Raw genomic sequence first — 24,650 nt, 5'->3', positions numbered from 1 at the left:
AATTTCAGTAAGTTGTTTCAAAAAACTCTCTCCTCAAAAATTTCAAATGTAAGTTAGAATAGTTTTGCATTCAGCTGACGATGTATTATTTATCATTAATACTCTTGTAATATATTGTTTGGGCTATCCTATTCCGAACAAGAATACACTGAGAATGCAATGCACAATGAAAAAGAACCCAGTGAAATATATTGGGATCTTGACAATATTAATATTGATAATGTATGAAAACGTTGTGGCATCCATCTCTATCATACATTCATACACTTACCTAATAGTACACTTTACCCCATTATCTCTTGAAAACAGCCTCGGCTGGAACATTGAAGAACACACTTTGACAACCCAAACACCACAAAACATTAACAAACTTATAAATGTTTTCACAGAATGTGAATAAACGCTTGCCGTTGATTTATATAGTTAATTTTGTTAACAGCACAAGATGAAGGTAACGGCGACGATCACACAGCACAAAACTCACTCTGCTCCAGCATGACGACCAGCATCTTGGATGAGAAAGAAATGAGCACCAGTATCCTGTCGCAGGCCGCCTTCCACGACAACGATAGCCTCATCGGTTCCCTGCCTCCCAGCATGGTCAACTCCATCGACTTGAGCCTTGTGAACTCTACAATGTTCAACAATCAAAGCCTTCAAAATTCCAAAAGAGAAAGCATGGAGAGCAGCTTAATAAATTCCGGAACATTCAACACCATGCTCGAATCGACTGATGAAAAACTTAGTAGTGGCAAACCCAAGTTCCAACTCCGAAAGTCTTTTCTCAAGCCGGACCCTGAAGATAATTTCGATCGGTTTCTAATGCTGAATGCTAAATGTAATACAGACGATTTGAGAGGATTATCGGCCGAGCTGTTGAAGGCGACAGGGAGACAGCAGACTTATGATAACTTTAATAGCACTTTTAAGATGGACAACGAAAAAGAAAACATGAACGCCACCTTCGATAAAGATGAGTCGTTCCTTATGGGCGACGGTATGTCTGATTCGTTCCTCAAAGACACTGGCCGAGAGAGCTTAAATATAACATATAATAAACTTCCGCCGAACATTCAACAACGTATTCCGTTGACTCGAAATAAACAAAACGATCTGAACGAACAGGTTCTACCGAATCAAGTCGTCTCATACCCTCCTAATAACAAACAAATTGAAAACAATCAGAATACCTACACACGACAGTTGAACGGGACTTATGACGCACCGCCCAGAGAGTCTCCGAAGCGAAACGGAACCTTCAGAAAGCTTACTCCGCCGTCTAACCGGCATCTGACTCGAACTTTAGTGAATTCCGACTTGATAAACATTGGCGATGTGAAGGCACCCGAAGTGGAAGACGTGGATAGTAATAAGGAGAGCTATGTCGTGTCAGACAATTTGAATTCTAATCAAGAAGCGCAAGACCTTCGGGTTGAGCCTTCAGAACGACGGTGCTGGACTCCACACAGGAGAAAGGTACGTTCAGTTCAACATATCGCTATGCTTATCCATCAGAATATTTAATTGTGGGAATATAGATTTCATCATTTTCATCGCCTACCAGGTAGGTAAGTACATGCGCTTGTTCAATACATCCGGTGCGATCATTGCATGAGGAAAACCACCAAATTATTGGTAAATTCAAGATTTCAAAAAGTAATATTTAATACATTTACATTAATTTAATCTATATCTAAATAAATATTCTCTACTTGAAACCATCCTTTGGTGGCATTCCATACAAAAACTTAGTTTTAAGATTACAATAATGTTTATTCAGTAGACGTTTGCTTTATGGGTATGGGACCTGAAAGGCTGGCATGTAATTAAGTAATTTTTATTGAAATAATTTAGGTGGAAGGTCGTACGATGGGCGGTGGATCGAGTGACAGCTTGGAGCAAGACGATGGCAGCAGCGAAGAGAGCAGTCCTCTGAGAAGTCAAGAAACACCCGCCGCACAACCACCGCTCAACATGGATGACCTGGAACATCTGGCTTATGAACAGGAACAGAGTAAGTTTCTTTGAAAATACAATTAAACTAGAGAAATATAGACGGAGCCTATATATATTAAAGTGAAACTGAAAAATGCACTTATAGGTTATTGTTTAAATTAGCCGCAATTCACATTATATATTCATTTGTAGCTTCACTTTTTTCATCCACGTCTGTCAAAACCTGCCTCAACGCAATTTTAGATTCACTGAAACAGTTAATTCCTTAAATTATTATTATGCCCAATATATAATTATCAAAACCATCTACAAAGTTTTAATTTTATATGACCATTATACGCGGTGCTGCTGGGTGATATGTGGCATTGTTGAGTAAAAATACGATTCTGGCTGTTCTGAAATAATGGGGTGAGAGATTAATCATGAAATGACTCCTCAATATGAACTGGAATCAAATCGTAATTACTCACAGAATCCGCAAAACGTGCAGTTATCACCAAGATATTTAAAGAATAAACACAACTATATTAAAATCTTCTGTCATTCGTATGAAAAAGTCAAAACGATGATAGTGGTTATAAACAAATCCGTCTCGTTTCAATTTAAATCTGCCAACTTACAAAATATTATTTTGCTCTGGCTAGGAAATCAACCACACTAAATACATTCAAATATTATGCCATCAAGTATTTTAATTCTAAAATTTCATAAGGATTCTTTTTCTTATAGTCGATCTCTTAATAATATATAAAACTGTTTCTACTAACTCAAATAATTTGATTAAGGCGATGTCTTCGGCCTAAATAACACATATAATGTGACTTTTACGCCATCTATTTATATTTAAAGGCATCTACCATGAATTTCTAAAAATCTGTTACTAAAAACTTTGGTCAGTTTCAATCAGATGGCAGTGAGTTACCATAACTAATTTTAAAAGTAAATTAAAGTTGCCAATGGAATGGAATTCTAGATGAATAAAATTGCTAGACAAAAATTCATTTACATATTATTATTTAACCACTCTATCGCCAAGAGTTAAAATCAAATTAACACCTATATGCCACACATTTTTAAAAAACTAAAAAAAATAGAAAAAGTTGAAATAAATATATAATGTATAGTAATACTCACATATTATGTATGGTAACATAGATTGTATTAATTTTTCATGGAAAACTACGATATATTTTTCACTCAGGGCTGTCACCCAACAATATTTATTTATTTTTTATATTATTATATTATATATAAGTATTTTTTTCACTTTTATTATTATTGATGTATTTTTTCACTTAGAATTCAGTCTTCACTATTCAGGGTCATCACTATTCACGGTCATCATTTTCAGGGTCATCTCATCAAAAATTCTATAATAGTGTTTTTTAGATTTTTTATTTTATTTCAATAATTTTCTCATCTTCGGATTCTTGTGTCGAAAATAAAATATCATCGGCTTCTTGCTCAGGATTATTATGATCATCTTCCATTTTGAAGGGTGACAAAACACAAACACACAAATATATCTATTACACACTATCAATGTTTATAGGTAGGTACTCTATTTTAGGAATAATAAAATTTACGAAATAATATTACAAACTTAGAAAAATTATGAAATGCACACTGAAACGCGCTCAACATGAAACAAAAATATAATATTACTTGATAAATAAGTGTCAAATATAACCATGCATCTAATATTATTCTATCGGAAATCATAATAAAACACTACTGCAATACATACATATAAAGTTTTGCCCACATGATACGATTTGAGTCTCGCGATGTCCACACAAGCCGCACTCGCGGTGATTTCCGTCTGGCGCGTCTCGCCTCGCTCGAAAATGCGGCAAAGTATTGCTTCATTTGGACAGCGCATTACAAAGCTACCCATGTCACTTGTCACTTGTAACTTTTATCGGGTAAATTATTTTTAATTTTATATTATGGAAGTCGTAAAAATAAAGCTATTCACTCAACTTATGGATATGAATAATGAGGCGCCTGTCGTAAAATTATTATGGCTATTAAAAATTATAGAAACAAAAACAGCATTGTTCACAAGTGGAATAGGCGTTTCTTCATCAATTATTGCCGTTTTCGTTTCTAGACACTTAGAAAAGACTTACATAAACAAATAATAAAAATTGTCCAACAGTGATGTCATGTCATTTTACGCCGGCATATGTGTCAGCCCTAGATACAAAGATCGTATTGTCTTGATAACTACTTTGATTTATGAATATTTCTGTGTGGTGTATGGTTCATTGGGATATTCGGAGGTGTCTTTCATTTAAAAAAAATAATTAGACACGTTCATTACGATTTTAAAACAAAGCGCCCATGGGTGGGCGCGTGGCGTGTGAATGACATCACAAAGTGCCCACTGGCGGGCGCTCGGCGATAGAGTGGTTAAGAATATAATAATATATTCTAATATAACCACTTGAGACCCGAGGGAGAACCAGCCATCAAAAAAAATATTTCTTTGATTTTATGGAAGAGAAGTATTAGTCTATTGACAAAAAAATTTTTTTTACGTTTTTTTTATTTTGTAAAGTAAAATATACTATATGCACATACCAGGTAACACTGCAGATGAATATTACCTACTCTATAAACTTAGGGAAGGTAAAGAAAACAACTTGTCATAGGAATGGTCAATTTTAATAGAACATTACACAATAAAAACAATACAAAAACATTATAAATAGGATAATTAAATATATTTACACTTAAAATTAGTTAAAATTATGAAATAAAACCCTAAATATCGTCGTTGAAACTAGAAAATTGTGTAACTCCGTTTTAATCGAAAATTGACTTTGAATGCCATCTAGTGGCCGTTGATAATATCTATCCGTCTTGCAAATTTTGTAATTCCAGAAAAATTGTATCATTGTTAAATCATGGATGATTTCACTCCAAAACCATACATTTGTATAGGAAACCATAATGTTTTTTGTCTCTCCTGTAAAGTAGTGTTTTTGGAGTTACACAATTTTCTAGTTTCAACGACGATATGTACTTTAAAATTGCTTTGAGCTGCATCCTATACTGTGTGATACAGCTCAAAGCAAAATTTTGTGCACACGTATATATTGCATTTTATGCAAATATACCTGGTGCGGGACTTGCATCCAGGGTATCTGCACACGGATGCTGAATGGTGGCCAACGCTGTCCAAACGTACCTCAGCGATCGGTTGGGGGAAAACCGTTCTCCTGCGAGCTGGTGGCTCTGTGTCTACCTGCGATGTCGACATGTTTCTTGGCCGACCTCGTGCTGGCAGTGTTAAAATGTTGGCTACCCGATCTTCATACCGAATCATAGCTTTCGCTAATCTGATTCAGTACGACAACAGTCTCATAATATCCTTTCGGGGTACATTTTCTAGTTTACAATTCCGCATATACATTAGCCAACAGTTTACTACCGCCAAGTCCACAAAGTGGTTAAAAACCCTCACAGGCCATTTGCATGTCTTCATCGCAGTCCTGTAATAAGCAATTATCCGATCGCCGACATGCCCTCTCGCCAACAAATCTTCCTCCAATTCCGGACCAGCATTCGGCATACTGAAACAATAGGAAAAAAATATTATTACATAATCCATATTTCCTCATTAATTCAAGTATTTAGCAGTAAAAATACAAATAATGATGGGTAATAATATGTTTTGATTGAAGTTTACTATTCAAACCATCAACTCCTCATTCGAGACAATCGCTACATCATGTGTACAAGATGTAATGAATTCTTGTTTTTATGCCAAAGCATGTAATGAAAATGAATCTAGTGTATGACCGGATGGTATATAAAACCAATAAATATATTATTAAGAAAATTGTAAACCTACCATTTTGTGAGCCAGGGAAGCACCCTGGATTGTGATGTCGAAGGTTGTAAATGTCGAATGTAAATGTCGTCGCTGTTGTCGGACTCGTAACCGTCGCCGACTTCGCAGTCTGTCGTCCAATATTTCGTCGAGTTCATCAGTATTAAAAGATTTATCTATATGTAAACAAAAAAACATAACCTAATTACATTCATATACTCGTGTCAAACTTATCACTGTAGATAACGTTTTCAATTTACGATTATGTTGTATTAAAAACACGGACACGTGTTTGAAAGCACATAAAATATTTGATTATAATCAATCATTGATTACATTGTATAAGCATTGTGAATAATTATAATGATGATTATGAGATACATTTTCGAGACAAGTTTCAGTAATTTTGAATGAAATTAAAATTTTATTTTATTAAATTCGGTTCTACAATCATAATATGCGAATGAAAGAAATTCACTATCTATTAGATAATTTACAAAACGTACAAGATGGGCTCGATGACATTTGTCATAAACATAACCTCAAACTAACGTAAAGTATTTATAATTTTACGAAAACGATGAGTCTACGCCTAAAATAATATATATTGATGATAAATGCATGATGGTGATTGAAAATACAGTATATGTAACTCTTTTCAATAATTTTTGAATGTTTGTTTGACAATCAAAACTGCGTGACATAGTTTGTCATTTTGATGTACGATAATAATATTATTTATTATACACTGAAAAGTTTACTTACTTGACAAAAATGTTACTGATGAGTCGATTCCTTCCTGTTTTCAAACAATATACCTAATAATGGCCAAATAAAGAAGAATTGTCATAAATCCGATATTAGATCGAGAGCACGAATGCTACCATAGACTAATGCTACCATATGTTAAAATGCGAGATTTGTTTATTTTGTTGATTATTTTTATCATAAATAATGATAAAAAAACAGTTGTAATTTAAGCAAATACTAATTGCAAATAATTCGCAGTTTCAAATTTTGAATATAGGCAGGTTTATACGTAAATTAAGTTAATATTGTAATTTCAATTATTAAGTTATTTTTATTCATATGGCAATTTCGCCTCAAACTGATAAACTGATTTTTGTCAAAATGCAGAGAAATGTTATTTTGTCTTGTCTATGTGTGAGTTTCATTTTCAACGTCATGTTATGGTATGTGTGTTTTGTATGGAGATATTTTGTTTCCAAATAATTCCACAACGGCAGCACCATACAGACAAACATGTTGCCAATTTGAGCAATTATTATGGTTTCGATTTCTATCGATTCGTTAATATACAAAAATACAAGATTAAATTTAAATAACTGCCGTAAAAATTAATAAATAATATTTTTAATAGAAACGCTAAGCGTTATTCGCGATAAATTGCGTGTAAGCCGAGATTTTTCGATTTTAATTGCGTGCTTTCTAACCTCTAAATCGATGTTTTTTAAATTTGAAAAAAGAGATATAAGGATATAATAAATTCCAATTTTCGCTTAGCGTTTCCCTGGGTAATAGATTTACGTACATTTTTATCGTAATTTTGATAATAAATCTTATGTCATTCATTCTTACCACCCGATAGAAATGTACCGAATTTGACACTTATTTTTGGTATATAGAACTCCATGATACTTCTTAATTTTTTATTTTATTTTTCTCATTACTTTTGAATATATATTTACCGATTAATAAACTTTTCTAGCTATTTTTCGATAACAACTTTACCTAGAGACATCACCTTAAGTCCACACAATTTTCTGTCACTTCAACATTAATTTGTGTTTTTTTAAATTATTTACAGAATTATACCAAGTGATCTCAACGCCCATATCAAAGGCAGCCAGACCTCAAACGGGATCAGCGAACATGCTCTTTCGTCAGAATGCCCTTTCACCAATTCATCACCCCAAAGGAAGTGTCCTGTCTCCGTCAGGTTCCAGCACTACTAGCGAATCACCAACCGAACCCAGAAGGTAAATAATCTATGACATGGATCAGCTTTATTCAAGAAACAAAAATATTTTGTCGTAATAGATTTTCGGTTTTTCACCGCGTGTACTTCTTCCTTCCTTCCTCGACATTTCTCGTTGCAGAGGCCATTATCAAGATATTTTGGATGTCTTTGTCACGAAACACAAACATAAAAAGACTGTCTTATTATCTGTTTGACTACATAAGTATGATATGAATGATCTGATGATGGTTTCGTAAAAATTGGTGAATTAGTAATGTTTGATTCTCACTATCATAACGGAGCTCTACCATATATGTCAGTATTTTAGAGCATGTATTATTTGAACAGCCATCCCATAAAGTCAATCGAAGCAAGCTTAATTTAAAAAATATATTTTAAATGCGATGTTTGTTCTTATACAAGCAGAACCTGTCAATTTAAAACATGTAAAATGACATGTCACACTGGAGGAAAAACATTTAAATGCTTTATCTTTTCATCGACTTGTGATAACTCGAAAACACGACTGTCTTCCAATGCCCTAGAGTGTTTTAGCGCCCCCAATGGGGCTGTAATGCCCGCCTTAGTAATCAGTCATGTATTTAAATGTCCTGTTTATCTGTGTAGACAGTGCTTAATACTATTTCATTGGTGATAGGATATGGGAGTATTATTGTAAAATGCATCAGTTTGAGTTAGCAAACACAGACATTAAATTCTATTGTTATGTTAGTTCTAGCATGGGCAGTCTCAACCGACAATCGCCCTCCCACCCGAGCTTGAGTGGTCCGAACTCTTCAATGCGACAAATCAGCTCGAGTGTCAAGAGAGAATCGTCAGCCCCCGAGATAAACAACATGAACACACAGGCGTCCACTCGGGTGCCGTTCATGCAAAAGCTGGGGATGAACAGCCCCACCCATCAGAGAACTTCACCCACCAAGACTGGGGTCTATGGATCCGATAATGGTATATAATAACAAATAATACATATCAGTATAATATGTATTATCCTGGCAGAAATTCTCTAACTTAATTACTCTACTCCAAAGACGTTGAAAAAAAACCATACATCGACAGGAATTACAATTAATGACAGTATTAAAAAACAAATGACTAAATTAGTTGTAAGTCATTTGCAATGCAGATACATTTTTGCCATGTTTGTGTCTGCGCATAGATAGCTGTGTTTTGAAATTTGTTTTCCAAGATCACACTGAGATAAAGCGCCTTGCATCAGTGTTACAAGCAAAGAGTTTCTCCGAGGGTTTCTAAAGGGGCTCATAAACCAGCAACTTTTTACGGCAATTGTGTTGTCGTTCATAGTTCCCCAAATCACAGAAATAGTAATCTACGTTGCCGAAACTATCCAATCTATTTCCCATGCATTCTGACAGCATGGTTGGTCGATATATCGAATATAGAACGCAATCGAAAATATGGCAATAATTCCTAGATAAATTTATTTCCTTCTCGCTCTGCTCCATATGTGCATCTCTGTTTGACGTGCTGTCGCACTACCTCACTCCTAGCAACAACAAAAAGATCGTAGCGACAGCTGATTTGACAATACATTACATTATTATAATTTTTCGCTGTGTCATTATTAATATTATTATGGTGTTATTATTAATCGTCAATTCACACTACTTACAATGTTGTAGCACATGGCTACAACTGAATTTGTCTATTAATGACTGTTCAGGTTTACCATAACTCTTACTATTCTCAGATATATTATTATCTTTTTTTTCATTAGGTCTCTATTCCGGAGGCCGATCAGTTGGAAGCAGTCCATCCAAGATAGGCAGTGCGAGGAGCGGCGGTCAGATGCTGTCGAGCCCGTCTCGGACAGTCCAAGGACTCAAGCAGAGCCAACAGCTGTCGGGGTCGAGTAACGATCTGAGAAAGCGCAGCGGATTACCAGCTTCCAAACTCCGGCAGTACAGCTCACATAAAGAGCTTAATCGAATTACAGGTCTGCTGTTGCATACAATTGAATTGAACAATTTTAACCTGATTGCTTCGAAATGTAAAATTGAACTTCTATCATTAAATTTGGCGTCTTGGCATGTTAATTTGGAAGACCAAAAGTTGGTTCCAGTTTCTGTGCAGTCTTACAATCTCCATTCAATGTTACCTGTCCATTTATACTACGCGATTTTGACATTACTAAATACATTGAGTCACCAGGGTACACTGTCGCATACAAAATCTCAATACATTTTAAAGTGAACAAATTTGGCAGAGTGAGTGACATCTGACTTAAATCTTTAACCCTTAGACTGCGTATGGCATGTAAACATGCCATAGACTTTATCTCGTATTTTTGACCAAACTAGAAGAGACACTTGTGGATAATATGCTTTAAAAATTAGTTCAAACCTTTAGGTAGACATATCAGGCAACAGATCATAAAAATGTCAAGTAAAACACAAGGAAATATATTTTTGAAAAGAACACTCGTTATTCAGTCGTTTGAATCGCGCGCCATTGCGAAGACGGGTGTACTAGTTGCGTCACCAGGGTTATCAAAACAAAACATTGGTCATGCATCGAAAAGTGTGCATCGATAATATTTTTATTTACCTTTTAATTAATTATTATGATTACGTTAGTGTTATGTATTTTTTCTTAGTGATTTGTGATCTCGATAGAAACATTTTGAAGATTTGTTTTTAGTATTTTTTGTCATTATAAATATAAGTGAAATAATTATTTCACCCACCAAAATGTCACTACCACATAATATTATCGAAGAAATAATGCTGGAAAATATTTTATCGATGCACAGCTCTCCAGTAAATTTGTTTGGCTTTGTTCATTGTTCTATATTTGATATTTACATTATTATAATGGGTAATAATTTTTATTTTTATGTGCCACGAAACTGTGTTAGCTCTGTTCACATGCTCATATTATGCCTGGCGATTATTCGACAGGCCCTTGGTACAATGAAAAAGCCGACGGCGCCTCATAAATTATATTATATTAATATTTTAGCAGTGTGTTTTATTCTCCAAAACATCCTAATGAATAAGTGGATGACAATATTTTATGGCGACGAAAATAAATATAGGTTCAGAATTTCAAACGGTAATAAAATTTGAGTTTACGACTTACTAAATGCGATAAGCGATAACCCACTGATTATTCCACAAGTGATTTAGTAATATATCTGTCATAGACCGTAACCAACTACGGCAGCATGTACTCAGCACAGCCCTGTGTATGACAAATACAAACGCGGCGAATTGCTCGGTAGTATGTGTTGAAACCGTCTATGTGAAGAGTGGACGGCCGCCATTTTGAACGCGCGGTCAAAGCTTGGATATTTTTTAGCGTCTTCACTTTCTTCGATTTATTTTAGTGAGAATGTAACGAATATAGTTTATTTCTTGGTGCATTTGGAATAACTGATATATAGTTCATCTAGTAATCTATTTTTTAATTTTGGAATCGATCTGTTTTAGCTGTAGTGACCGTTTTAACAGATCACTTGACTGAAAATAAATAATTATTTAATGGTTTAAGGTTAATAATTGATTGATTAAGGGGGGACATGCTCAGCGTAGGTCAAAATGGAGCTTTTGTTCTATTTTCAAAGCATTATCCTAGACATACCTTAAACGTTGTAGATAATCTATTTATATAATTTTGAAGCCTTATTATCCTTTATATTTATTTTAAACATTTGATGACTGCATAAAGTATTTTTATTACATAAAATAGTATTCTTTTAAAACTCTCAGTCTAATGTTTTAGAATATAGTCATATTTCAGTACATGCATGTGCAGTGGTGTTAAGATTTTTTACGTTTATTAATTTTTAAACGCATTTATAAAACCATTAACATAATTTATATCGACATTATTATAGTGAAATATTTACGATAAAAAATTATATTGATAATCTCTGTGATCCCAAATTTGACAAGAATTAGGCATTTTATTATTCAAAAAATGGACAAGATTAACACATTTGAAGATAATTCTAAAGATACTCATTATAAGCTATGTCTTTGACCATTCAAGTGTGATAAACATCCTATGAATAATGATTGCTTTATAATAATTATTGACCTAAGAATAAGGTAGTGTTTTTTTGAAATACGCCATTTCTTTTGGCATTCCCCGGTGGTTAAGCTACAACATACGGCCGTAGCCATAAATTGACAAACTATAATTGAAGTAGGGAGTAAAATGATGTTAACGCGCGTGTTTGAACATGTACCGTTTAAAAAAAAAACGGTTAGGTGTTACTATGAAAACATTTTATACATCATATCCATGGAATATAATTAAATACTTGAAGCTTTTTATACAAAGCAGTTACATGCTTCATGCATATAGGTATGTGAAAACTGCTCCCAACTTATTTTTTAATTATATGTCACTTGTACTCATTTAATCCTCAGCAACTCGGTTATCCTTATTGCAAAGTAGATAGAGTTCATTCTTCAAGTACATACATACATACCAATTAATAATTGAGTTATCAGAATAAGAATAAGACAATAATGTTGTAAGACCTGAATGCATGGTAGAGTTAATCACATTCATCTGTATTTATGTGTTTATGATAGATTGAAATTTGGCTGAGTCGTTTACGAAGGCCGTTATATATTTCACATATTCATCTACCAAAATTGCACCTACACAGGTCCACCTCGCTGGTCTGCAGCTGGTACATACGGAAGCCTACGCCCGGCGTCTCGCAACAGTCTACATGCTTCAAATCCAGTCTTATGTCCCGCTCCTCTCATCCGCCAAGCTAGTTACACACTCCTTCCTAAGGTCAGTAAGACTTTAACTATTTATTTGCTTTAAGCTTTAATACCATTAATGGCCCGAACTCATTACCAACACGTCATGGTAAGCTCGCACCACGGGAAAAATGTGTGCATTTTCTCTTTTCTTTGTATTTAAAATGTTACCAGACTATTGCTCCCATCTGTAGCACATTTCAAACAAAAAATGAATATTGTCAGTTAGAAAAATCCGCCGAAACGGCCAGAACAACAATGAGGTCACCTCACGCGTATCGCGCTACATCGGTTGATCACAAGTCGGTAAACTTTTTTTTTATTTTCTGCATGTTTATACATTTTCGATTCATGTCAAAACCGCGTGCTTTATGTTTTTAGTGGTTTGTTCTATGGATTTTCTATTATATCTATGGTCTGCTAGTTGGTTCTGTTCAAAAGATTATCTTTGTATGCAATATTACAAGTAATTTTGACATATGCACGCACACGTAGACTGTCAGAATTAATTAAAATTACCATGAATCATGAATAATAATTCAAAATATCAAATGTAAAGCATTGTTGTTACTTTATCGAAGCTTTCATCTCTATCGATGAAATTAAAGACAGAAAATTACATTTTTGGTTTGGGTAATCGACAGTGCATTTATCAACCAAGGCAGAATTGTTGGATGTTATTATAAAAAACTTTTTTTTTCAGGATGTATCATCGAACCTGCCCGGTCGTAGAGATTTTGCTAGGCCGGTAGCACCCCCACTGCACCCCAGTAAAGAGGTAACAGCATCCGCGGCAGCAAAGCCATGGTTGAGCTCCAATCTGGCTCCCCCAACTAAAGTGACTAACCAATACAACCTCCTGTCTAACCCTGCCGGCGGTCTCTCCTATGGCCAGCCGCTCAAGGCCAAGCATAACATTGGCACCGTGAGTATCGTTCTTCGCCCTGTTAACACTCTTCTGTCTTGTCCATTCATTACATGGTTCGTCTGATCTATGTTTTAGAAATATCTCATTTTGTCGTTTTTTAAGAAAATACTCTAACAACTTTTAATCAATACACTAATACCTTGCTTTATGTCTAAAATACGTTCCTTGAAAGTTACCTGTAAAGCGTAATACTGCGTCATTTATTTAAATACAATTTCTTTAGGATTAATTCCTGCATTATATTTTAAATGATCTTACTCCAAATGTTTTGCCACTTTTTCTTGCTAACTCTACTTACGATATACAGTTTTATTTTATGAAGATACCACATATTATTATGTATGATTTCACCAATGTCCTGTACAGAGACATCTTGCGGTGTAAAGTAGAAGCATCAAGCACAAGTCCAATTAAATAAAAATATAGTTATTCAATATATATGACACAAAATGATATACATAACTACCTATTCATCCTATTCAATTGTTTGTTATCCATTTTATCATGTCAACTATAGATTCAATATGGCGGTCAATCCAGACAATCAATGGCTCCCCCCAGCTCAGCGACAATCTCCAGCAATTCCCAGATGAAAGTCCCGGCCAGACAATCGATGGCGCCACCTCAGACTAATCATACTGTCAAAGCTGTCAATAATCCTACAGGTAATATAATATTATTTTTTAACACATGGTCAGGAAAAGATTCCTTATTCTCATAATCTCATATATTTCTTTGACAGAAATGACATGTAAATTAATATTATTATGCTTTTATTTTCAGCTGCTTATCAAAATGGTCCATCTCAAAGGCTACCTAGACCGAGTGGACTACCGCGGCCCTCATCAGGCATTCCTCGAAAGCCTTCTCTTAGGTAAAAAGTATGAATAATTGATCCATGATATTTTAACTAACCTGCTTATAGGAATCATACACCTATCGTTTTTAACATAAAATGTCTGAACTGTTCAAACAAATAAAGAGCTGACTGATACATGTCACGACTTTTACGCAATAATTAATTTTGTGGCGATCACAGTATGGATATACATTTCATGCCAAATGATATTATTTAATTTCACCATCAGGTGCAATGATTGGTAATTATTTTACTGTAGATTTTTTATGGCTGTGCTCCATTGGCACTCGAGTCAGACGATTTACAGTCTTCGGACTTTTTTTTCGCATGGAGCACCCTAAATCCAGGTTCATTGGCTTTCAAACGTGTTTGATATTTTACTCGTCGAGTTACCAGAATTCATCCGTTAACCACTACGTAAGTTGAATTTGACATTGATACGCAATTGTTCGGACCGAAAAAAAATCTGTAATTGTCCTAAACTTTTTTATTGATTAATTTGTTAATTTACGTATTATATTATTAGAAAATGATAGATTTAGCACACAATTATTTTATTATTTATATTTATGAAATTCTTTAAAGAAGATGTAAAACTTGTGTTGTTTTCACTGCTATATTATTTTATGCAAATCTACATGTAAATAACACAAAATTTCAGCATTATTGGAAGACATTACGATAATCACAACTGTGGACTTATGACAGCTTGACTTTTTTACTCGTTCGTTGATCGCCCGTTGGTCAGTAGCAGAGCATAAATATACAAATCAGACAATTTATTGTCGTATGACTTTTGGCTTGCCAATGGAGACCCTGCATTACAGTTTTTGGACTAATCTATTCATTACTACCATCCATTCACAATGTTGCATTCAACAAATAATATAATTCTACCTAACTGAAGGGCAATTCACGAATGAAGCAGTAAAAAACACCGCTTTAACTGAAGCACGTAAAATTTTTAGTTTTACAGGAGATATCGTGTGTATAGAGCTTCGAACGAAATGGATACGTGCGAGTGAGAAAGCATTCAGCATGCTTATACCTTATATCCATGCGTTAGAGTAAGATAGAAAGTAAACATGCCAAAACGAATCGTTTGTGAATTTCATGGAAATTAAATAACATTTTTATCCATTTTGGTAATGACTTCATATTTAATCAGTACTTACCGTTCACGTTGCATGATTAAATCATTCATTGTTGAAGTACGTAGCCAATTAATCTTTAAACAAGCTAGTTACGTCTCCAATATAACAATATTACAACACGGAATTTCCGTTGTATTTTGCAAACAAACATGTGTGTTTCTATATTACAAAATCACAATAAATATTTAAGTGAGAATTTAAACACAAACTAATACTTTCTGCAGTAATAGTTATGTAAAAGATAGAAAAAACAGCCTGTTCACTACGTACGAATTTTTGACATTTAATAATATGTCAAACGGAGAGTTGCTAGCGCCTCTACCGGCAAAGCGTGTATACTTAAATTGCATACTGTACTCGACACTACTGGTCGACTTTTAATATACTTCGCTGAAGTAGGTTTGCGCTTACGTTGTGCAACCGGTCATACTGCTTCATTCGTGAATCGCCCGTGAATCCTGTCAGACATGAAAAGAAATACGAAATTGAAAACGTTTTCTTTTATTTAGTGTATAAATGCATTGTTATTGTTATTATTACCTACTGTAAATTTTTCATCAGCATTCATTTACAAATCTATTTTAGAAATAACCCTTCCATACTAACACCTTTTTTAATAGATCCTTACGTCATTGGAGAATGGAATTACAGTACAACCCCGTTAATTTGAAATCAAAGAGCAGGTAATCAAAAAAACGGAATTACGAAATATATGTATCGCAAAAACACAATAAAACTTGAGAAAAAAGTTTCTTTCTTGTTCCAATTTTGTAAAATTGTTTGAAATCACTATAAATAGATTTTATGTATTTTCGCAGGAATTTCGAGTTAACCGTGTTCGCACTAGCTGGGTTTTACTATACCTACTATTATTAAATTATCGATAAAACCAGTGTTATTCATACTATAGATTTTGAGTGACTTATGTGAACCTATTCATAACTCTCATTTGAGTATATGACCCAAATGTTTCTCCTTTTAGTATCTCTTCACTGACCGACAGGGAATGATGTTCTTTCCTGTAAATGGAAAGTGTATTAATATATTGAGTGACTTTTATTTTCTTGTAGTGTAATGGTTTATGCTATGATTATAATTGAGGATATATTATTGTGTATTTTATGTAAACAAGCTAGAATTTTATTAAACCAGTCTTTACATAAATAATATGAAACAGCAATTAACCAACGATTAATAGCTATATTCTCTGTAGGCCTCCAAGTACATACTCCCTGGCACCGAGAGCTGGCGACGAAGCCTCCGACTGCTATTAGAACCTGAACGTAGACGAAGAAGGAAATCAATCAACAACAAATCGACCAATCGTAGTATTCTCGTTATGTGTTCAAATCTAAAATAATAATTCAATTGAATTTTGTGTTTCGTTTTTCCATTTGTGAACAAAGACTGTACGTAATGTAATAATAATAATAATGTTAATAATCGTCTGTGGTTAGTCCAGTGCGCTGCCGTGTCAGCTCTGTCAGTGTTTTTTTTTTTTTTACTTTGTCAAATAATTATTAGTTTAGGTAAATATTTTATATGTTGTGAATGTATTTCTTTTACGGCGAAAAGGGTAAACTTATTTTCTTCGGTGTTAGGTTTTCTACAGCTATTCCTTGATTCCTCAATACCTCAGCACACTGAAAGTAAACCTGTAATATATTTTGATGATTAAAAATTGATACAAATAATTAAGACATGTGATGATTTTTAGTCTAGTTATCAACTAACTATAAATAATCTAAAACATCCAAATTATGTTCACAAGCCCGATCCGATAACACGCGTGAGTGAGTCGTTGGATGTAAACAAAATCGGCATTAGCCACTTACTAATAAACCCCACCTAATTCTTGTGCATGCGGAAAAATGTGATTTGTACTCCTTTTTTTACTCTGGTATGTTTATAGTTAAATTCCATTATACAATAGCTAAATATGTAATGCATTTCACATTATCGTTCTACGAATTGTTTTACATTTGGTCGGTAGTTATTTCATTTGTCACATCAGTATAAAGACTGAGACAAATATTTAACTGAATTTTAAACAATCTGTTAAATTCAGATTACTGTTGCTGAAGAACAACACATTCAAATTATTTTACTGTAAGTTATTAATTAACTGTGCAACCTGTTATTTAAATTTATTTCGGGGATCATTGAATAGATGTTATTTATTATTAACATGACTTCCTTTGACTACTTTTATCGCCTTCAAAGAAATAAGTCCATAAATTGTTTTCAATAAGTTGATAGATTATTCTTGATTACGATGTTCGCACGGAAGTCAGAAACTGCTTTTAGAAAAATTTATCTTATAAGAGGTTTATCAAATAATATTATATTTATTATTGTACATGGTTATTACTTAAAAAGCATTTGTTTTTATTACCTACTTATAGTAAACTAAATATTGAAGCCATTCATTTGGTAAAACTATGTTTCATAAAATTTTTGAGCATTTTTTTTTATTAGTTAAGTTGTAATTAATTTTTACGCTCTTGACTAGATCTGAATTTGTTAAATTATTAAATTGATGTCACATTTTTACTACTGAATAGAATGAACTATGAATATGTTATTAGATAAGCCTTGCATCGCAAGATTTTTTATTCCATATTTTTATGAAAATTGCTATCATTTTTTTCGTTCAAATGCATCGTCTCTCACACTTCCACTTGTAATATTAAAAACATCTTTAATAGATCTTATATACCGTAACAATCTAATTGGACTTATAGCTAGTGATATTTTTATCCTGAAATGGATGAAAGAAATCATAAGTCAAACCCTGCTAATAATGAACAAATTATGTATATCGAAATGATCATTCTAATACTTTAGCTAGCTGAGATGTAACCACCAGTGGCGGTTACAGCTGCAGTCCAAATATTAGTGGTGTTTTAGGTACAGTAAATATGTGTGCAGGGGGAGATCAGTCAGATCATAAAGCACTAACAGGTGCTACAATCGGCCTTCAGATTATCCTGCAGAGGACCGGGCAAATGAAAGAGCTCACTTGAGGCGGCCAAGGTCCACCCCAGACTGTAGTGCCAGAGGAGTAGAAATATATACACGGAGATAGGTCAGAGGTCGATCACACCGACAAGCTGCAGAAAATGCAGTCCGCAGTGTGTGGTTGCCACCGGTCGCAGTGACAAGTTGCTACGTCTGTACTACCTCAATGTGTCTATCATTTTAATATTGACGAGCAAAAATAATCTCCAGTCTACTTTTCGTTCTAAGGTTAATTATTACTTTTCATCAAACTGAGTTATATTAATTTGTGGAAAGTGTGTAACTAAGAAAACTATAAAAGAGCTTTGTCATTTTGTAAATAGTAATAATATAAAACATTATTCATTATATAATTTACGTACTCAAAACTTGTTTAGTTCTAAAAACCCTTTACTATCTTTTCTAATCTGAGAAAAAGTATCTTAAAAGGGTTTCCGTTACACTACAAACCAAACTTAAAACACCTGTTTCCCTAAGAAGTAATAAAACTTAGGTACATCTTGAGGTGAACTAAAATTCCAGTCGTAATATTATTGTGAAATGTTATGGATATTATGTATATATTATTTTTTCCATATGTTTAATCATTAACATTGCACTTATGAAATGAAAAATGTCCTACCGCTTAAAGTCCTTTTCTAGTTTTAAAAATTCAGCTCCGCTTTTTAATGTAGCGTAATATAAGACACTTTATATCTAGAAACGCTTTATTGGCTTATTAATAATAATCAAACCATATCGAGCTTTCATTATATAATTAATATATACCTATAAATCACATAATGGAATTGAAACGATTCGTAAGTATCAAATTTAAAGAAAACACCCATATAAATTATACTGAGATTGCAACAATACTATGAACCGTTTGTATAGAGAAAGGTAAAGCAGAATGGTGAAATAACATCCTTTGTTTATATTTTTGGTATAAAAGAAAATTACGGTGCTTGAAAAGAATAGGATCATCGAGAATCAAAAATTTTTCCATTGGCATTTTTTGGGAATATTTATTTATGAATGCCGTTTCGCGTAATATTAATTTAATTTAATATCTTTCCATTTATTAATAAAACTGAAATGGAAAATGCAGCTTCTTTCAAATATCAATCCGCTCCATAAATGCATTAAACAAAATTCTTTCTGGATAAATGGTGAATCAGAGTAGGATAACAATTACCCGCCGCTGGTTTTATCTTTGTCTAGCCATCGTTAACAACTCAGGTCAGTAACAAAAACCAAAATGCTATCGTCGGAGACTTAAAATACAATTATATTTAAATCAAAATTACAAAATGCATCCGGAACTGTTTTTGATTTTTGATAATTCAGTTGTAACTCTTATGAGAAAATAAGTGCTTGAAATTTGCATTACAATCATATTTAGAATTCTAAAGAAAATAAATAAATGCTCGAGACTTTTATGATTATTTCTTGTATAATCTGGTACTACGGGTTATCACTATGCTATCTTATTTCTTGACGATTTGGACTAATTACAGAATCCATTCTGAAGAGATAATTTGTGACCAAGTGTATTGCTCAATAAAATGAGTGAGTGAAGTGACAGCGAATGTTAGAATAAAGGATATGGGTTGTCTATATCGATACCGAGCATTGGATTTTGCAAAAGTATCAGAATGCCAGTTAATTGTACTCATTAATATTGCTGTAGTTCCGACATAACAATCCTAATACATTTAGGTTGGTCCTAAGTCCGATATATAATATGGCAACACGATTAAGGAATGCAAGATAGGTGTTTACAGCTCGACGTGCGGCGAAATAATGCATATTATCTATTAATAACTTGCGATCAGCTGTTTATTGACGTATGACACTGACTGTAGATTATTTGACTGTCGTGTCGCTACATTCTTTAACTTATAAGGTAATGTCCGAGTGCATCAGCTCCTATATCGCAATGCATGCAGTTCAACTGGTGGTTGGTGACAAGTTTGTTTGTTGACACTCACGAAGATTCTACCAAATATGTACCAGAGAATACAAAAAATTATAACTCTATGTTGTTGATTTCGTGAAGTAAAGAAGTTTGTTGGTAAATCAAGACATTGATCTCTACATTGTCATTTTAGTAAATCTATTGCGCTTAGGCCGATGCCCTTTTTAAAAATATATGCTTCTTAAATGCTATTTTCAGCAAAGAAACGTCTTTATTTCATGAACAATATGACAGTTTATTCTAAATTAGATAAATGAATTTCTGTGTCTAAAAACGAAACAATTGAAGGGATGTAAAGTGCATGCAAAGGATGTGTGTGGAGATACGTATATAAAAATCGGATTTTATTATTGATATTTTTGGAAAATAGCTTGTAATATTTATGGTAAAAATTAATGTGCGTCACGTGATAAAAAAAACAATATATTGTATTATGACAGCATTTTAAAGTATCCAGTGCCTTAGTTTTAGTAAAATGTATGCTCATTGGTTTATTTGATTTCCTGTATTCTATATCCTATATTAACTCTTTTACTCCCAGCTGATTTAGCCTAGCATATGCGAAAACTCCCAAGCGTTTTTTGACAACAAATCGTCGATTTAGTTTTTTTTAAATTCTACACATGTTTTAAAAATTTGAAACTTTTTTTGTGTGTTCTCAATGGTGTATAAAGCAATAATAAGTAATAATATTGATAGTTTACATCAATAAAACAAAAGAAAAAAATAATGTATCAATATTTATTTAGAAATGAACGGATAAAACTATGTTTGAACAACAAAACAAGTGTGACAACATTTTTTTATTTATAATTGATATATCAAATTTTATAATATAATCTATCCCTATGTAGTAACAGAAAAAAAAATAAACATATTATTATTTCTCTATGAAATAGAATTTTTATAAAGTAATCAAAAAAAATCGTATAGTGTCAAGGTATTCAAGAATATTATTCAATTCACGAAATCGCAAGAGAATTCGATACAGTATCGACGACTAACTGATATGGAATGAAGTAATTTCAAAAAATAAGTCTCAAAGCACTAAATCATTTATAATATTATTTATATTCATGTATTTTTTCACCATCTTACCAAAAATACAGTGGCATCCATTGTTAGTTCAAAAATTACAAATTTCATTTTGTAATGTGATATATGAATCATAAAACAACTAAAAGAAATATCAGAATTTAAAATGTGTCATAAAAATAATGTTTTATTATTTTTATGACCCTCTTTGGTCTCAAGTTCGACAGCAGAGCAATTATGACTTGTGAGTTATTAGGGTATGGCATAATTATAAACAATGCCGACACTAAAATAAATGTTAGTCACCACCCAACACACAGTGAATATAATGCTTCGTCTACATGAACGAAATATGACGGGAAAAAATTTGGAATAAATCGTAAATTTGGTTCCAAACTTTCGGCCGATGGATCGGCCCAGATGGAGTTTTCGCATAGGTATGGTGGGCCGAAATATCGGCCCCGTGGGAGTAAAAGGGTTAATACACAAATTATTTTTTGTAGTAACAAGTTTCTGTATTGCTGAGAAATATTTATAGCCATTTAATATTTTCTTCAATCGTTTCCTATTTAAGAAATTTGTAATAGGTATATCAGCATGAGGACAGGTACACAGAAGATTGTCCTTTATTCTCGAATAGTTTATAAAAAGAAAAGCAAATTACATACTCTTCAAACATATTTCTTAACCTTTCAATCTTTATTTAAGTAGACACTTCCAAACTTCTAAATTATATGCTATTCTCTGAGCAATATGTAGTTGTTAGCCATAATATATTGCATGGTTACATTACCAGTTATACAGCTTTCTTTAATCTTTCAACAGAATTGGTTTTGTTAGGTTTGGTTAGGTAAATACATCTTATAATTCTGTCCTCTGTTACATAAAATTATTTACACATATCACATACATTTTTTGTTTTAAGTAAATGTACAAATATTTGTATACCCTAATGTGAATAACAAAGCCCATAGAAAATAATCCAGTGAATACTATAGTACCAATTATTGTTGACAGTTAGTACGGACCTACAAACTTATCTGAAGAATGGGATGGGAGAGCCGCTGTCGAAAATTACCCAATCAAGACTCGTAACTGGACAAAATCTTCATTCATTCGAATGAAATTCCCAAAAAAATGACAAACATTCGAATGAAATTTTCAAAATGGCGTCCTATGGTAATTCGTAGTTCCATTGTTGGCCATTCTACAGATAAGTTTGTAGAACCTTAAATTTTTAAGTTTTAATTCTGTTCTCTTTTTGAATACAGCAATTCATTTATGCTTTTTTTCACAACTTTATGGCTGTTCATCTATTTTCGATTGCTACACTTATATTCCTGAATAAATCGCATTATTTTATGCAGTTGATAGTCAATAAAAATGCTTCGTTTAATATAATAAATTTATAAAATACCTGAAGAAATAATTAAGTTGCTCATAGTAAATGCTGACGTATAATTGTCATGTTAACGCAATGTCTGAAATATTCATATCACACCCAAATATTTTATTTTAGTAATGTTTTAGGAAAGCTGCTATTTTATTCTGCTAATTGTGTATTATAATATTACGATATCTATTTTCGTAATGCACAAAAAAAATCACCAAGATTTTTCGAATTTTTTTGGTCAAGTAGTAGCGTAAATTATTATAAGATTTCTTTTATATTAATGACATCTGAAAATGTGGTAAATACTATAATTTTTTAATAAATGATAACATGTATAAGGCATGCAGTTTTGTCATGAGATATCACCTTATTTTATAATAGTAAAATACAGATTGTCTAACTTAATTTGGGTCAGCATATGATAAAGGTATTGATGTTGGCACAAAGATTCAATGGCTTGTCATATTTAAACTTGAGAAGCTAAGTGGAAAGAGGGCATAAGTCCTAAAATTTTGAAAAAATGTGTTCTAACATTTTTATGAACACAAACAATACATTGATTGTAGTCAGAATGAAATGAATTTTAGTGACATAGTAAAAAAAAGATTTTTTTAAATATCTTTGCTATACTTAGCTATAAGTAAATATATTCAATTATTCCGAAATATTCTGCTATAATGAACAATCGTTTGTAAAAATTACAGTATATTGGTATTAACTTTACTTTTTCATAATATTTTACTAAACTGCATGCCTCTTATTCATATTATGTGTTATTCAATAATTATGTTTTTTAAATTATATTTAGTTTTGGCTGAATTTAGGTGCTGGCCGTGAATAAAAATGGAAAGCTTATGAAATTTATCATTTACTTAAGTTATTTAAAGAGAATACAGATGTACATAGTGTTATGCCATATATATTATCTAATTTCAACATAAATTGTAATGATATTTTGCTTCTGGAGTTGCGGGGAAATGGTTTTGAAAATTGGGTGCCTTACGAAATAATTTTATCCACAATTTAATGTTACAAAGCAAGAAGTATATTTTTTCCCTTCCAAACATTATCTACCTATTGTAACATTGCCCATATTTATTGATATTTGTTATTTAATAAATTTGATTGTCATTTTTTTTAAATTGTCTTTTTACTCATCTGACCCATCTTTTCCAGTATCCAGTGGTTGATCATTTGCTAAGGTGTCATGTTTTATCAAATTTATTTTGGATTATACCGGATAAGAGCGAGTCTAAACTGGTCACGCTAAAAGTGCTGATTTTGATTGGATACAGCTGGGATTGCAATCTGTGATGTCCTATATATGGAGCTAAAAGCTATAAATCATATACTTCCAAACATTTATTAACCACAGAATTCAGATAATGTCTTATAAAATTTCAATGGAATATATAGATTATTTCAGTCATGATCAGTGGCGGCCGGTGGTCTTCAAAATAGCATTTTCTGGTAGTGCGCAATGGTTTACCTTCTATAAAGAGAAGATCTTCTTCTTTCACCCTGTCATGACCCAGCATTGGAGCATAGGGCAAACACAAGTTCGTGCCACTTCCCTCGGTCCATCGCCAACTCTTGCGCCTCCCGCCATGTCAGACCTGCAGCACGTAGGTCGCTTTTGTGGCACCGCTGCAGGGTGAGGGAGGGCCGGCCATGGCAACGGAACCCTTGAGGCTGTGCCATAAGGGTACAGTGTCACACTCTTTGGCGGCATCAGGAACACGTGTCCTAGCCACGT

The 24,650-nt window shown here is 33.1% G+C and overlaps 1 protein-coding gene across 4 annotated transcripts in view; it reads left to right on the top strand.

Moving 5' to 3' along the window:
- Nucleotides 1-17,704, top strand: part of LOC147078019 (uncharacterized) — a 43,141-nt gene extending 25,437 nt beyond the window's left edge. For 2 of the 4 annotated variants that reach the window (XM_085961109.1, XM_085961112.1), the window contains 10 exons: nt 440-1,476; nt 1,855-2,014; nt 7,626-7,797; nt 8,512-8,747; nt 9,538-9,756; nt 12,442-12,575; nt 13,248-13,469; nt 13,990-14,137; nt 14,256-14,346; nt 16,699-17,704. In XM_085961109.1, coding sequence (XP_085817235.1) covers nt 440-1,476; nt 1,855-2,014; nt 7,626-7,797; nt 8,512-8,747; nt 9,538-9,756; nt 12,442-12,575; nt 13,248-13,469; nt 13,990-14,137; nt 14,256-14,346; nt 16,699-16,759 — 2,480 coding nt within the window. In that variant the 3' untranslated portion in view covers nt 16,760-17,704. Of the gene's footprint in view, nt 1-439; nt 1,477-1,854; nt 2,015-7,625; nt 7,798-8,511; nt 8,748-9,537; nt 9,757-12,441; nt 12,576-13,247; nt 13,470-13,989; nt 14,138-14,255; nt 14,354-16,698 lie in introns of all 4 variants that reach the window. The other 2 variants (XM_085961111.1, XM_085961110.1) reach the window with 2 other exon arrangements.
- Nucleotides 17,705-24,650: the final 6,946 nt, after the last annotated feature.

This window comes from Rhyacophila brunnea, unplaced genomic scaffold (assembly GCF_057557595.1).
Source record: "Rhyacophila brunnea isolate RB1 unplaced genomic scaffold, BYU_Rbru_1.0 scaffold_12, whole genome shotgun sequence".
Taxonomy (NCBI): Eukaryota; Metazoa; Arthropoda; class Insecta; order Trichoptera; family Rhyacophilidae; genus Rhyacophila; species Rhyacophila brunnea.
The sequence above is the reverse complement of the archived record's forward strand: the minus strand, read 5'-3'. Positions and strand labels throughout refer to the sequence as shown.